At 41.5% G+C, this 17,307-nt stretch overlaps 1 protein-coding gene across 1 annotated transcript in view; it reads left to right on the top strand.

The window, feature by feature from the left end:
* Positions 1-17,307, top strand: part of BMPR2 (bone morphogenetic protein receptor type 2) — a 1,499,742-nt gene that overhangs the window by 1,000,967 nt on the left and 481,468 nt on the right. The window contains exon 7 of the mRNA XM_044075094.1: positions 1,205-1,319. Within this exon, the coding sequence (XP_043931029.1) occupies positions 1,205-1,319 (115 nt within the window). The remainder of the gene's footprint in view (positions 1-1,204; positions 1,320-17,307) is intronic.

Genomic DNA, 17,307 nt, shown 5'->3' on the forward strand with positions numbered 1-17,307 from the left:
TTGTATTATCTGAGAAGTTGGCAAAGTAAGAAAGGGTGAAAGTGTGCCATAGATGATTTCCAGAAGGCAGAGTTTCTGGCAGTGTACACTGTTGGCACATGAGATGTCACGGCTACAGGTGCAAACCTGGCTAGGATGGGAAGGATTCGGCTTTGTTACAGTGGCATGAAGCTTCATGTGTTAGTTTGAGCTGCAGAATCTGCTGGCAGTATCCTTGAGCAAATAAAGGTTCAAAGGGTTCAAACAGTATGCAAAGCAACAAAATGGAGGACCTGTTAATACTAAGCTTTTGTGTTTTCTTGTATTGCATTGATTCGGTGTGCAAAGCAAAAAGCTGCCCTATACCTGGAGGGGTGGAAAAATGGCTGCAAAATGTGAATGTTTAAATTTGTGTGGGGCAGTATCCATAGTAGAGAGTAAGTCATCTAATATTATCACTAATCACTTATTCTCTAATAGGAAGTGCAGCTGCACTTTCCCCACCTAGCCTTCTACTCTCAACACTAATTGTATATCCATACTACTCCTTCTTCCTACACTTTGTTCCATGATTCTACTTATTTCTTACTGCTGCCTTTTGTATATATATTGTAAATACTGTAAATAGTCTGCACTCTCTTTTATCCCCCTCCCTACAATTTACACTTGGTCTTCCACTCTGCCCCAACAAAACTCAAATTCTATATAACCTTATTAACCATCCGTGTTAATCTATGACCCATATGCTATGTTACCATTGTACCCCATACTGTCTCTGGTCTTCCACTCTGCCCTAACAAGACTCAAATTCTAAATATCCTTATTAACCAACCATGTTAATATATGACTCATATGCTATGTAACCATTGTACCTCATAACTGTCTCTGTATGACAATTTTACCTGTATTCATAAAACCTAATGTTTTCTGTTCTATCTTAATGTACCCATATGTTTGAATCTTAAATTTAATTTTACCTGTTTTTTAACTTTACTAAGTAATGTGGAGCTTTTCTCCCCCGGCCTCCACTGAAAACGGGCTCCTGAGCCCAGTGGACCTCCCCGGTTATCAAACTGAAATAAATAATACTGAGAAGCCAATGAGAATATGTGGATATTCTGTATCATGTGATTCAAAATGCTTTTGAGAGTACTTTTGCCTGTATTTTAATGTTCTTTAGCGTAGTATTTTTGACTAATTTTTTAACCTCTTCTACCTGTGTTAGGGATCCCTTTGTAAATTCTTGGGCCTCTTCACCAGCGACTGGGTCAGTTCCTGCAGACTCGCCCATTCTGTGACTCGTGGGTTGGCATATCTTCACACTGAATTACTGGGATCAGGTGAGGAAGCTTTTCATAGTATATTCTGGCAAAACCGTGAAATGTTTGTTACTGGGAGTTGGGATGTTTGTTATCTTTGTTAACTTAGTTAGCCATATATGGCAATATTAGAAGACAGCAGCGCAAGCTTAGAGCACCATCATTATGCCTTTGAAGTTAAGAAGGCCCTGTTATGGAAAATGTTTAAAAAAAGTGTCTGGAGAAGGTGATTGTCTACATTACCAGGCATATCAGAAAAGTAGCTTGGTATGTCAGAAATCTCTTAGTTCTGTCCCATAAGCCACATTGTTTAGTCTAAGCCCTTGAATACAAAGTAGAAGCATGCAGCAGCAATCATTTTAACTTATAACAATAGGTGATGGTACTAGTGTTTTTGTAGTGTCTTTGATTTGTGTTTTGGACTGTTAGCACTGCTGCCTGTAGCCTTGGTTTCGATTGGATGCATTGCTGTAGATTTCATGCAGTCTACCATGACTTTATTTGCTATTTTGCATCCACTGTTTTGTAATGCCCTTTTGCAGGGTTGTCTAGTTTACAAGTGGGAACAGGTAACTGTATGGTGAGCCCCAGCAACCATATCTAATTATTCATTACAGGATGTATGTGACTCTGACTGTTTTTATTTCTGTTCCCTCCGCTGCATTGGAGTGCAGCATGTTGCACTTCTGTGGAGCTCAGTTTCCAGCCTCACTCAGCTAATAATGCAGCCAGCCAGTGTACTTGTGCTCTGGCAGCATAGTTCCAGGCATTGCTTACTAGACTTCTCATTAATGTTTGCCATCATGAGTAGGGGTTTACTTCACATTTTTCTTGTCATACAAAAAGCATGTATGTATTCTCTTATGTGAAGATCAGTTTTTACCATTTAAATATTTCACATAAAATATTTTTCCCTTTTTTTCATTTTAACTTCTGCTAAGTGTTGATGTTTGATGTAGTTTATCTCCAAACAAAATTGGCATGATGGCAAGATTTTTTGTTAAGATAAATATAGGTTCCATTTTACTCAAGTCAAGAAGTTGCTAGGTTCTGTTTAAAAATGCCTGTTTTCATTGCTGTGATAGAAAAATACATTAAAGTGAAGTATAAGATTCATGTTTACCTTTTTGGCCCAAATTATGAACTTGCAAAATCTGAGCTCAGTCAAGAATTCACCTTTATAAAAATATTGATTAACTGAGGTCCATTCTGTGTACAGTCTGTGTATCCACTCTTAGTCAGTATGGATGTTTGTTACATGTAGTGGTTTCCTGTCACAAACCAAAGGCATGCAAGTCAGCAAATTGACAACCCTCGACCGTCCAAATTGACCTTAATTCTGTGTCTGTGTGTATTTCTTTGTGCATTACACATGAACACATCCTGCAGTGAACTGGCATCCCATCATGGTTTGATTCTTTGCCTTATGCCTGCCTCCCTTCCGTGGGAGGGAGGGTAAAAGATCCCGTTGAAGGGTCCCCAAGCAGATAATTGTCTGGTGTTGAACTACTTGCTTCCTGCCGAACATAGCAACCAGCCCCTCCCCCAAAGATGGGACAGTCAACTGGGTCAGTGAGGCTGGGAGGTGATGAGAGTAGGCGATTGCAACATCATCAGTGCAGCCTCTAAGGAGAGTTGTTGATGATTTAGCCTTGAGTCAGAACTATTTATATATGCACCCCGAACAGTCACCGCACTGGTTAACAACAGGAAAAACAATGCTCTTACTTAAGAGTGAACCTGCAAGCTACCCTAAAACTTATAGACCAATAACTTGTCTATTGACAGCATACAAACTATACATGGGAATTGACGATGACAGAGTTTATAGTCATTTAGAAGAAAACTCAATTATGGCAGTAGAACAAAAGGGCAATAAAAGAAAGTCATATGAAACAAAGGACCATTTGTTGTTAAACAAAGTTATAGTAGAGAATTGTAAGAAGGGGAAGGACCTAAGTATGGCATGGATTGACTACAAAAAAGCATTTGATAGTATCCCACATTCATCGGTAAGAGTGCTTAAAAATGTATAAGATACACCCTGCACTGATTGATTACATTACAGTAACCATGAAACAGTGGCAGACCACTTTGCAATTAAGCCATGATAAAGGACAGATTATTATCCCAAGGATAAAAATTCAAAGGGGGATATTCCAGGGCGACTCTCTGTCACCCTTGTTATTCTGCCTTGCCATTAACCCATTAAGCTGCTTACTTAACAGCATAGGCCATGGCTACAATTTGGCTTCTAGAAAACAACAAAGTCTAATGACTTTTCATCTTCTCTTTGCTGATTTAAAATTATAAAGTTCATCAGATGAGGAACTGAAAGCACAGCTGCAGGTTGTCAAAACTTTTTCAGATGATATCGGAATGTCATTTGGTCTTGATAAATGTGCAAAAGCAACCTTTAAAAAAGGAAAATTGCAGCATCAGGAAAACATCAGTTTGAGACAAGAATGTGGTATCAAAGAACTTGAGCAAGAGGAGTTGTATAAATACTTGAGAATTGATGAAGGATCAGCAATAAAACATGAACAAATGCGAATAAGGCTTAGTAAGGAGTACTTTAGAAGACTTAAATTAATCCTGAAAACAGCACTGACACCTAGGAACAAGATCCAAACTATAAATCAATTTGCTCTTCCTGTCCTAACTTATAGTTTTGGAGTGATTGACTGGCCCCAAAAAGTGTTGGATAGATTGGATATCAAAACACAAAGGATTCTTTATGCTCATCAAATGATTTATAAAAATTAGTGTGTACTAAGGTTATATATCCCCCATTCTGAAGGAGAAATGGGCCTCCTTGAAATTGATTACATGTATAGATCTGCAATCGTGGGACTCCACACATATCTATTGACCTCACAAGATCCAAATGTGGTGAAAGTTTAGAAACATGAGGAGAATAAATCTAAGATGACATCTCTGCTTAATTTGGCTGAAGCATATCGACGTCAAGCAGGAATGGATATCAAACCAGAAGTGGATAAAAACCAGGCAGCAACTGAATGTGCAAAAAAAGAAAATATAAGGTGAAGGATCAGATGTGAAGGCAAGAAATGTGGAAAAAACATATAGTTGCAAGTATAAAAAAACTTCTGGAAGAGCCTCATGTTGATCAAGAACAAATGCAGGAATGGTTAAGGAGAGGTGAATTCACATCAAGAAATGAAAGGTTAATATTGGCAGCCCAAGATAGTGGGCTTGCATACACGCTGGTTTACTAAGTCCATTGAACATGTGGGAGAAACAGACATATATAGGTTTTGTAGAACCGAGTTGGGAACAGTTACACACGTTATTGCTGGTTGCGATGCTCTAATGGCAGAGTGACTGTATACTGAAAGGCATAATAATGTGGCGAGATTGTTACACTGGAGATTGTGCAAACATTTTGGTATCGAAGTGGCTGAAAAGTATTGGAAACATGAGCCACAGAGAATCATAGAAAATGATGAAGTTTACATCACATGGGATCACCCAATACCAACAGTCCAAAAGATAGATGATCGAAAACTGGACATAGTGATCCAAGAAAAGACAAAAGTGTCATTGATCATTGAAATTCCCACACCTAGTGACTATAGTGTCTTGTGTACAGAGAGACACAAAGTCATAAAATACCTTGATCTGCAGGCAGAAACAAGAGCCATGTGGAAGAAAGATACCCAGACAGTTCCAGTAGTAATAGGAGCAACTGGTCTTATAAAAAAGAATTTACAGTCATATTTAGATAAGTTACCAATTTATGTAACACCACATGAATTGCAGAATGAGTCATCGCTGGGCACATTGCGGGTACTGCGAAGAGCACTTTTGGCTAACATCAGAGAGTGAAATAATACTAATTTCATGAACTTTAATTGTACTCTGACTTAGGAATGGGGTCCATTCCTGTCATGGTATTAGAAACCCAAAAGACTTGGAGAAATCAAAAAAGAGAGTTGCTATGTAGACTGTTGTATGCTAAGCTATTTTGTCTGGTGGGTATGTGCCCTGCCTCCATGCTGATACACTCCTAGTTAGCTTAAAACAGTGGTGCCTCTGTCAGTGATTCTTAGGCTCCATGTTGAATGCAGCACACCCAACATGCTACCATATTTTCCCCACAAGAGATGAGCAGGGATACATTTTGTCCACCAGCCCCCATCATTGATTTTTTTCAAGTACCTGGGCTTTAGTCAAGCCTAGCTGAATTGGGTCACAGTCAAGGCTTTATTCCTGAATGCCAGAGAGCCAGCATCTTATGCCTTTTTGTTGATGGAGCAGGCTTGGACTTCCTGAAACTCTGACTAGATAAAGTAGATGTCTGGTAATGAATGAAAAATGTTAAGTAGCTCATAACTCCAGTAAAACTGTTTTAATGAAAAGTAAAGAGATGCAGTTTTCATGTGATTATGGTACACCTTGTACAATTTTTGTCAGGTCTGAAGCAACTCCTAGCTTTGTGAGTCTAACATTTAATACAAACGTTGGTGCTTTCAGGATGCACCCTTCAGACATATACAACATGATACAAACTAAGCATTTTGAAAACAGTCAACCACTGAGCATCCAAGAACTAAATAAAAGGTCTACACCTCTTAAGGACTGGTTTTAAAGGTACCACTCTGTTAAGTCCTGGGCTTCTATCAGCACTAAGACGTATCCATTGTACTTCACAATATTCAATCTTAAAGTTAAATAGGACCTTGGATAAGAAAACGTTGACTCAGTTGGCATGTTTATTGGAACTAGTATTAGAGAATATTTTTTTTTGTTTGAAGAACAGCAGTATTGGCTAACATGGGGGGTTGCCATGAGCACCCCCTGTGCCAAATCATATGCGAATTTGGTGCTTTCCCAATGGGAGGATGAGGTAATTATCAAAACTGATCATAAGTGGAAACAATCACTTGTTTTTTATTCCTGATTTGTGGATGATGTCTTCCTATTGTGGAAAGGCACCATTGAAGCTTTGAATGACTTTATATCTTATTTAGAGTCTACTCCTAGTTTTTTTTTTTTTTATAATTTACCATGCAGCATTCTTATATAGAAATTGATTTTTTTGATATTTTTATTTAAAGGGATGAGTCTAATCATATCAACATCAGGGTTTTTAGAAGATCATGCTGGAAAAATAGCTTACTAGCCAAAAACAGCATGCATCCTTGTTTTGTTTTTCATAATGTTATAAAAGAACAAGTAGTCAGAGCATCATGACTGTGTACAGATGGAGTTTTACATCAGGAGCTGAACACCCTCACTACCAGATTCACTGAGAGGGAGTACTGTACCAAAGAAGTGGAAAAACAAAGTTTTTAATGTTTTGAAACCTAGAGATACAGAAGCAGCCCCATGGTTTTCTAAAAAAGGGGTAGAGAATAGGGTAGTAAGTTCAGCCAAGCAGGATCAACCTAGGAACAGATTGAATTTATATGTTAGATATAGTAATGATATTAGGAAGATTTTTGATATAATACGAGGGAATTTGCGAATTCTGAAGTCAGATGATGCCCTGACGGAATTTGTAGGTGAAGAACCAAATTTTGTTTTTAAAAGGAATAGGAATCTGAAACAAATTCTGTGAGAAAAGTAGAGTAAATGTACAGCATACAGGTAAAATAGGTACTTATCCCTGTCAGCATTGCAAAGCATATAAATATATATCCAAGATACAAGAATTTGTTCACCCCATCAATAACAGGGTATATAAGCCAAAACTGCTTCAATTCAGTGAATGTTCTGTGTCTGCCTAAGTGCTTATGCTGCACATCTTTTTATGTAAGGAAGACTAATTGTAGATTTAAGGACAGGATTTTGAAACATTTGTCAGCAGTACGTTTACACAATGCATATAATGTTCTTTTTCAACATAATAATGAACATCAGGGACATTATTTTACTTTTATGGCTTCACAGCTAATTAAGACTAACGCTAGGGGGGGTGATCTGGTTAGCCAGACTGAATATTGTGAGGTACAATGGATAATAAGTCTTGGTGCTGATAGAAGCCCAGGACTTAACAGAGTGATACCTTTAAAACCAGTCCTTAAGAGGCATAGACCTTTTATTTAGTTCCTCGATGGTCATTGGTTGATTGTTGTTTTTAAGTGCTCAGTTTGTATCATGTTGTATATGTCTGATGAAGGGTGTATCCTGAAAGCGCTAACGTTTGTATTAAAATTTTTATATTTTTATATCAGCCTGGTGGTCCATGGAGTTTTCTTCACTACTCGGGGGAAAAAGGCAGATTAATAGACTAATTTAGTGGTAGCTCATTAACCACCTTAAGCATTAAAGAAGGGTCAATGCGCAAGGATACCCTGTCCTCATAAAAGACCAAAAAAGGAGGACAAGCTGTAAGAGCCTGCAACTCCGACACCTGTCTGGCAGAAGTAAGAGGTAACAAAAGAACAGTCTTCCGGGAACAACGTAGCAAGGAAACTGAAGCAGCGGGCTGAAAAGGAGCCCGAGTCAATTTCTCCAAAACAAAATTAAGATCCCAGGAAGGCGAATCAGGTCTAATAATAAGGAAGCCTTTAAGAAATTGTTTAACCTCAAATCTAGAACCTAAAGGAGGAGAAAAAGGCAGAGAAGCAGAAATAGCTGATAAGTGGGCCTTAATAGAAGAATAGGCCAAACCAGCATTGAGCAACTCGCACAAATAAGAGAGAACCAAAGGAATATCCACAGAAAGTGGGTCCAGGTTACGAGAGAGACACCAAATAGAAAACCTCTTCCTTTTGGATAAATAGGATTTCTTAGTAGTAGGTTTTCTGGCCTCCTGCAGGACTTGCAGCACTTCCTCAGAAAAAAAGTTGTCTGTAAGGAATCAAAATCTGTCGCCCAAGGTGTCAGTTTAAGGGTGGGACAGGTGGAGGTGGATGAGAGATTTCCTCATCTTGTGTGATTAAATCCACTCTGTGAGGTAACTTGTGATGATTGCCCCTGGCTAGATGCAGAAGTAGAGGGAGGCAGTGCTGTTGTGGCCAAAAAGGAGTCACCAACAAGATTTTGGGAGCATCCTGCTGAATCGTGATCAGGACTTTTAGAATGAGAGGACGGGGAAGGAATGGATAAAGAAACATCCCCTTCCAAGAAAATGAGAGGGCATCCACCTTCCACACCAGTGAAACTGGGACTCTGGCACAGAGCAGAGGAAGCTGTCTGTTCAAAGGGAAGCAAAAAAGTACCCCTGGTGGATAATGTCCAGAAACACATCCCTATGAAGCCTTTATTCATGGGACTGAGTTAAGGGCCTGCTCGGAGTGCCTGCCACAATGTTCTGACTGAAAGAGATCTAAACTGCCTAAAGAGTTGCTTGATACTCGACAGCAAGATCCCATACCAGAAGTAACAACCTGCAAAGATCTCGTTCCTCCATGTTTGTTGATATACCAGATCAACATGGTATTGCCTATGAAAACCTTGAGAGGACCTGGAGAGAAAAGAGGATGAAAGGCCTGAAGAGCCACGAGAAAAGCTCTCATCTCTTTGACATTGATGTTTTCCTTCTCCTGATGAGGTGACCACACCCTGATACTTTTAGGGAGCCAAATTTTGCCCCCCATCCTGTATCTGAAGTATCTGTGGACAATTCGTGGGAGAAAAGAGGGGGATGAAAAGGGATCCCTGAATTCAGAGACAGCTGCTGAATCCACCAGTGAAGGTCCTGTCTGAGACAAGGAAGAAGTCGTTTATATCACGCTATCGAAAGATGAAAATAGCAAACGCTATTTCATCAAACATAAAATATCTAAACCACATATCGAACATTCAGAATAGCGAATTATTTCCCATTCCGAAACACATACACAACAACACAAGCACACGTAAAAAACATCAATCCACACACATACACTTATAATCCTACAACTAACCCTACATTAAACTGTACATACACTACTATCTATCCACTTACCTTAACCCAAACCCTAACCCTAAGGTCCGTCACTATCGCACACTCACCTAACCTGCGCCCTAACCCTAATTCACCTAACCCGCACCCTAACCCTAACGACCACACAATCGCACACTTACCTGAACCCGACCCGTAACTTTCCACCACAGCGCTGAAAATAGCGAAGCCACAGAACCAGCCAACCAAATTCTTTCCCTAGGAAAGAATTCTGTGTTCTGCAGCTTTGCTATTTTTAGCGTTCGCTCAAAACGGGTCGATATTAGAACATTTGAAGTTTTAAAACCTCGATGTTCTGATATAGACCCAGGAAGAAGAGTCACTACAAAATCCAGAGGATGTGCATGTTGGAGCCACACTGACTTCAGAAACCACTGAAACTTTCTTGTGAAGCTCGGCCAGAGGGAGCATCGAAATGGTGGATGCCATGAAACCCAGAGTTCTCTAACTCCCTAGCAGTAATGGAAGCTAGAGGAAGAAGAGTTTGAAAAAAAGAAATGGGAGTTAAGGCCTTTGGAGGGGGCAGGGATGCAAGCAATGGCACCATCTGAATCCTGCAACCCAGAAAAACATGATCCTGAGAAGGAGTCAGAGAAGACTTTTTGAAATTTATAGTGAACCCCAGGCTCTGGAGAAGAGAAATGATAAAATTAAGATTTTGCAAAAGGGTCTCTGGAGAGAACACCTGAATCAACAGGTCTTCTAAGTATGGACATATTTGGATCCCTTGAAGCCTGCAAAAAGCAATCACAGGAGCAAGGCAAATGTGAACACCCATGAAGCAGTAGAAAGGCCAAAGGGCAAAGCAGAAAACTGGAAATGCCAGCAAGCAACAGAGAAACACAAAGACTTCTTGAAAAGAGTATGGATTGTAATATCAAGATAAGCATCTTTCAGATCCAGAGACACCATATAGGTCTGAGGGAGCAAGAGGAGAAACGGAATCTGAAATGACAACATCCAAAAGGAAGGCACAAACATGTTTAGATGGGAGACCTATTCTAGACCTCTCTCAAGTGCCGTTTTCTGGGCATTAGAAATAGTCGAGAACTTTTTTCCCCTTTGCGATGCAGGCACCTCTTGAATAGTACGTAGAGTCAAGAGGTTTTGAAGAACCTCTGGGAAAATGGGGAGTTGTTCCCAAGGAGGCTGAGGAATGCCAATATAAGGAGGATGGGATTTCCACACCATGAAGTTCTCCTGATGAATAATCGCCAGAACCCAAGAATCCTGAGTGATCTGAAGCCAAAGAGGAATGTGACTGGGAAGAAATGGAGAGTCATACAGCACCTGGGTGTCCAGAAAGGAAAGCTTCAGAGTCCCTGAAAACTGAGTAGCCATAGCAGGAGGAACCAGTTTGCCACTGTTCCTACCTTTAGTAGAAGGGCAGGATTGCCTATGAACAAAGGCAGGCTTAGAGGGGTAGTTTCTAGTTTCTCTAAAATTTTGGCACAGAAGAAATAAACACGTTTGAGCTCCTTTACCCTTGTCCTGAAGGGACTTAAACCAGCAGCAGCTTCCACAAACAAAAGTTTAGAATCCATAAGAGCATCCATTAATTTAGCTTTAATATAATCAGGTAGAGGTTGAAACCTAAGCCAAGAATACCTCACCAACACTGAACCAAAATCATCACCCCTATAAGAGGCATCTCTGCTGCATCATAACTACATTTAACAGAATGACGAAGGACTTGAGAAGTCTCTAGCAAGGCAAGAACAGATGTTTTACCCTCTAAGTTTGGAAGATCAAAAGTAAGTTGACAGGCCTGAGAAAGAAGAGCCAATGCTAATTCAAGGTGAGCTGAACAGAGGAGGGGCACTGACCACAACTCAGATCTGTGAAAAATAACTAAGTATCCTGTTTTCCTGCTTATTTTTGCTAGTTATTGCTTATTCTTACCATTTATTGCACTTGTTATTGTCTGCCACCTACTGTTTACTGTATTTTATTGCTGTAAACTAATCTGCACCATTGTACTGAAATTGTCTGCCCTACTGGGCCTGTTAAATCACTTTTGTTACTGTGTTACTGTAAAGCTTTTTTAGCTAAGTTTCACTGTGTGAAAGGTATTAACTGGAAATTTTCTCCATTTGTTAAACATCTGTTTGCTTGTTCTGATTTTCCTGCCAAGGAGTATATCATGTAACTGATTTGTTTGCAGTTAAAAGCATTCTCTAGAGTCTCCTTGCTCCTTTTTCTAAAACTTTCATTTAGTATCTCTCTGCTGCTGTTCTGCTGTGGTAAACATTTCTGTAGTGTTTTATGCCTAAAATAGTGCAGCTAGTAGCTGTAGCATAGTTACTCTCCCTCCCTGTTGTTGTCTCGTACTTAAACTTGGTGGTTTTGCAGTTGCCCGCCCCTGCTGTAAATTTGATCTGGGACACTCCTAGTCCAGTGTCATTAGCTCTTTCTACCTTATACAGAGAGAACATTTGGGAAGCCCAACCCCCTTAACGTTGAATTATCTTATATTCCTCCTTTCTACCATTCCACTTCACTAAAAAAAAAACAAACAAAAAAACACATTCTTCAGCTGCTTTTACAGTATCTGTGTTTCCTCCTCCTACTCTATTGCTTCATCTTGCTTTTCTGCTACTTGTTATCCATAGTGTTCAGTTGCATCTTTTCTAAGCCTCTTAGTTTTGATTTGAGCACTTGGGCTTTAGGCCTACCCCTTGGCTCTCCCTGGCCTCTCTTCCTCAGATTCTGACAAATATGGATGGACAATTTCCTACGGTTTCTCCTGCCAGCCTGGTTGATATGGACATAATGAGACACTGTAGCAACTGCCTCATGTACACAGACAACCATGTACTACTACCACCTAGGGACACAATTTGTGAGATATGCAATTACATTAAGAACTTAGTCATAGTTCTCAACCTCTTAATCCAAGAAATCTGGACAAAGGCCAAAAAAGAGGGACAGATTTTAAATATTGCGCATACAAACTTAGAAAGCTGCTATAATAAGTTTAATGTTGCCATGTATTTTCTAAGGAATATAAAATCTGAAATTCAGATGTGTGTCATTATTTAGTAACTTCAGTATCAATTTTTTGCCAGAAAACCACAAATTATGACAAGTAGACTGAAAATATGAGGCAAAAATCTGGACATTCTGCGAAAATCTGGGCAGTTGAGAGGTATGCCTAGAGTCTATGCTGTCTTCCTCACAAGCCAGTATATCTGGCACTGAGAAGGTTGTCAACACAATCACTACATCTCAAACACCACCCACAACTACACAACACACACACCCACATATGAGGAGGTTCTCAACAAAAACAAACCCAAACAAAGGAGACCTCGGAAGCAAAAGCACACAGGAACTCCACAGTCCTCCACACCACATACCATGCATAGTCTACACACCTGTCTCTCGCACCCACTAAGTCCTAACTATAAACCCAACATATTAATCATGGGAGACTCCATTGTGAGAGATGTGCCTCTCACCAGGCTGGATAAGGAGAACGTCACGGTTAGTTGTTTGTCAGGTGCCAGAGTCTGCAATATCACACATGCACTCAGTTCTTTTAACAGCAGGTACTGTTATGACTGTCGTAGTCCATGTTGGCATTAACGACTTGAGACGTGCCTCCCTGGACTATATGAAAAGAGACATGAATGAGCTCTCTGAATCTGTGTTCCAGGCAGGTATGTCCCCAGCCTTAATCAGCATTCTGCCGTCAACCAGAATGATGCCTCAATACAAACGGAAAATGATTGATTTAACAATTGGCTTAGTTTCTGGTGTCATTCCAGGGGGATCCAGTACCTGACAGCCTGGGAAGATATGATCGACAGACCATTATGCTTTGCTAGAGATGGCCTGCTTCTGTCTCATTTGGGCATCAGGCTTCTGGCAAAGGCCCTTGCCTCCTCCATAGTGCCTTTTTTAGGCAATGTCTTGAGGTCAAAACTACCAACATGAGAATCTCTTCTAAGCACAGCACTCATTGCAAGCATTCTTAACCCTGGAAGATGCTGACATTTCTGCAGTCACGAAAACCTGTTTCAAAGCTACTGAGAACAACACAGCCTTACCTGGTTACTCATCCTGTCATACATACAGACCCCAAACTGAGGGCAACAAAGCCAGTGGTGGTATTTCATTATATATTAAAGATATATACACCTCCAGAGTGGTCAGACAGTGTGATACACAGGTGAGTTAACGTTTGACAAGATTCCTTTTCAAATCATAGTTAGCTGCAGGCCCACAACCTTGACTCAAGACGGCCACTCCACCTCTGTGAACTGCCTCAAATCTATTAAGATTCAACCCTGTACCCTGATCCTGGGTGAGTTTAACTACCCAATCACTGATTGGAAGAACTACTAGAGCCAGAACGGAAATGCTCAAAGATTCCTTAACCTCGTCAATGCCAGTGCCTTGGACCAGCTGACTGACATCCCCACAACAGGTGACAACATCTTGGACTCTGTACTAACCAACATAGGAAACCACTGCAGCATCTCCACAGTGTCATCGTCCCAGGTAAGAAAAGACCACAAAGCGGTCACCTTTGACGTCACTATCTCCCCAACCCCCCAGCTAGGGTTAAACAAAAACATTTCTCCAAAGCTGATTAAAACCTCCTGAGGAAAGATCTAAACAGCTTCACAGCCCCCTCCCCAACAGTAGGAACTGGCACTAATGTCCAGACCTACACCAAAGTATTATATGACCACTTAACATAAATGCATGGATTCAGCAATACCTGACAGGACCAAATCCTCCTCCTCAATGAAGAGTCAACCTGTCTGGTGGACATCAACTATAAATAAAGTCTACAGCAAAAGGAAAAAATTGCTGTCCAGGATCAAGAAGGAACAGGTGCCAAATTGGAAGCAATCTCTCCTTGGACTAAACAGGCAAGTAAGGGTATTAGTGAAGTCCTCCAAAGCTAACGTTGAGTCCAAATTGGCCACGTCTACTAAAGACAATTATAAGGCCACCTTCACATATGTCCGTAGTCTAAAAGAAACACCCATATCTGCTCAGAACTGATGGTCAAGGACACCACAAACACAAATGCCATGCATATAGCCAACCTGCTGGTAGACAGGTTCAGTGAAAACTTCATCCCTCTGTCATAGGTTCATACTAGGCTATCTGCCCTAGGTTATTTATAAGCCTAGCCAGAGTGTGTTTGGCTTTCGCCACCCATTTTAAATTAATTTTGCTATGCCCTTTTTCGAGGTTAGTATACTGTGCCTCTGTCTAACAGTGACACAGAAGTGATACCCAGGGTAAACCTACGATCTCCCATCCACTCATCAAGATTCCTCTTGAAGAGAGTCAATGAGGCACTCTGCCTAACCTGGACTGGGATTTTATTCCAGAGTGAAGGGAGCCTCTGGGTTATGAATCTGTCCCTCCAGCATGTCCTATTTATTTCAGTGCTGAGGTTCAAGTCTCTCGAGCGCGTGGCTCGATGGGATTTGGATTTTCTGAGGTGCAGCATGTCCATTAATTCCGGGCTGGACATTGCTTTATACGTCAGGCACAGATCGCCCCTGAGCAGGCGGTATGCCACTGAGTAGAGATGGAGTTTCTTTAACCGGGCAGCATATGGCATCTGTTTGAGCCCTTTGATCCACTTGGTGAGGTACTTTTGGGGTCTTTCCGGTTGCTGCAGGTGTCTGGTAAGGTACATCCCAAAAGGGGCATTGTACTCAATTATGGGCCTGATGAGGGATGAGTAAAGAGGCACAATGACCTCCCCTGATCTAGATGTGAATCCCTTCATGATTAGGTGGGCTATATAAAAAGTTTTTTTAACCACTTTGGCCACGTGGTTGTCAAATGAGAGATTGCTATCAACCAGGATCCCCAGGTCCCTAATTACTTCTTCTGCACTTAATGGATCACCACCTATGTGGTAATTTGTGGGCACTTTGTTTTTGCCAAAGGGGATGACTATACACTTTTTGGCGTTTAGCTTGAGGCCATGGCTCTGGCACCAGTTGTCTGTTTCTATGAGGCCCTTTTGGAGGATGCTTGTGTCGGCTGGAGAGTCGATTATGGCGCCCAGTTTGCAGTCATCTGCGAACTTGGTCAGGCACAGTCCTTCCGTGTTGGCCTGTACCTCCGAGAAATATATACCGAACAAGAGAGGTCCCAGGACTGAGCCTTGTGGGGCGCCACTTGTAACTGGTTTGGAGTCTGACATGGCTCCAGTAATTCTAACCATGTGGGTTCTGTCCTTGAGCCAGTTTGCAACCCATCTAGTGACATAGGGGTTTATATTTAAGCTGGTGAGCTTATGTATAATGCCCGAGTGGGATATTGTATCGAAGGCTTTTGCAAGGCTGTGTGGACCACCTTCCCCTCGTCAATGGCCTTGGTGACTGTTTCAAAGAAATCGACCAGGTTTAAGAGGCAGGATCTGCCCTTAACAAAGCTGAACTGGGTAGGATCCAGTGTCTGTAGGTCCCCAATATCTTTATTTATGAGGTCCATGATGATCCTTTCCATAGCTTTGCAGACCAGGCTAGTCAGGCTTATGGGGCGATAGTTTCCAGGATCCGTTGAGGCACCACCTTTGTGGAGAGGGACCACTGTTGCTGTATGCCACTCTTTGGGTACATATCCTGTAGTAAGGTTGAGATTGAACAGTAGTTTTGTGTTTGGGTTTAGTTCTTCTTGGAGTTCATGTAGGATGCAGCCAGGGACACAGTCTGGTGCCATTGATGCTGTGTTTTTTGCTTTGGAGAGGGCGACTCTTACCTGAGCATCTGAGATGTCAGGGGGGCAGCACTCTGCTGGGATAGATATTTGCCCTTTTGGTGGGGGGGGGGTGAGAAGTTTGCGCTGAACCTGTCAGCTAGGATGTTGGCAATGTCTGTGGGTTCTGTGTATTTTTTGTCATTTTGGACTAATTCTGAGCATATCTGGGAATTCCCACCCAGGTTCCTAATATAACTAAAGAAAGCCTTGTGATTATCCTTAGTGTCCTGTGCAATTTTTCTCTCGAAGCTGGCCTTAGATGATTTTATGAGTGCCCGTAGTTTTTTGCTAATACTGATCAGAGATGCCTTCCCTTTTTGGGATTTTGCTCTATCATGTAGTAGCTTCCTCCTTCTAGTGTATAGTTTGTTTATGGCTGGGGTCCACCAGACAGGACGTCTGCCTTTGGAGGATTGGGTCTTGGTTTTATTTGGGATTGCATGATCCATGCATTCCTGAAAGTGTTCATAGAATGCGTTTATAAAGGATTCTGCGGTCTGGGCGTATTTTCCACAGGCCCGGGGGCTTTGAAGGATTCCACCTCGGTTTTGAGGAGTGTGAAATTTGCTTTAGAGAAGTTTTTCACTGTGGTTTTCCAGGCAGGGGGTGGGGTCGGGATGTGAATATCCAGTGAGATTAGTTTATGGTCTGATCTTACCAGTGAGGGATACACTTCTGGTCTGGAGCATAGAGTCCCCATGTTGGTGATGATCAGGTCCAGTATGTTTTCCCCTCTTGTGGGAGTGGTAACAAGTTGTTCCATAGCATTTGAGTTTATAAATTCTAGGAACCTTTGGGCTAGGGTGTTGGAGCTAGAGTAATGCTCCCAGTCTATGTTTGAATAGTTGAAGTCGCCCAATATAATGGTGTTTGGAGAGACCTTCATATTTTCCAATGTTCTCAGGAAGGCCGAGTGGGGTTCCTGGGTTTGGGAGGGTGGTCTGTAGCAGGCTATAAACTGGAAGACAGTTTTACCCACTGTTAGTTGCACATAGATAGTCTCTGATGCTTCGTGCTGTGCCACCAACCTGGAGGTGGGTATCTTTGACGAATATTGATACTCCCCCTCCTTTTGTGGTTCGGTCCAAGTTTTGGGGCCGAAAAGCATGGTATGAGGTATAACCTGGTAGTGCTGGGGTGCTCTCGGGAGCCTTGAACCAGGTTTCTGTTACTGCACAGATATCGATGTTCTCCATGCTAAGGAGAGTTTCGAGTGCATGCATCTTGAGGTTTAGACTTCTGGCGTTGAGTAGCATTACTCTTAGTTTCTTATCCCTTGTGATACCTATGGAGGTGGGTTTGTCTTTTGAGCCTTGCCTAAAAAAGGCACTATGGGGGTAGCAAGAGCCTTTG

The sequence above is a fragment of the Protopterus annectens genome, chromosome 6.part0 (genome assembly GCF_019279795.1).
Source record: "Protopterus annectens isolate FY-2018-M chromosome 6.part0, PAN1.0, whole genome shotgun sequence".
NCBI classification, from domain to species: domain Eukaryota; kingdom Metazoa; phylum Chordata; order Ceratodontiformes; family Protopteridae; genus Protopterus; species Protopterus annectens.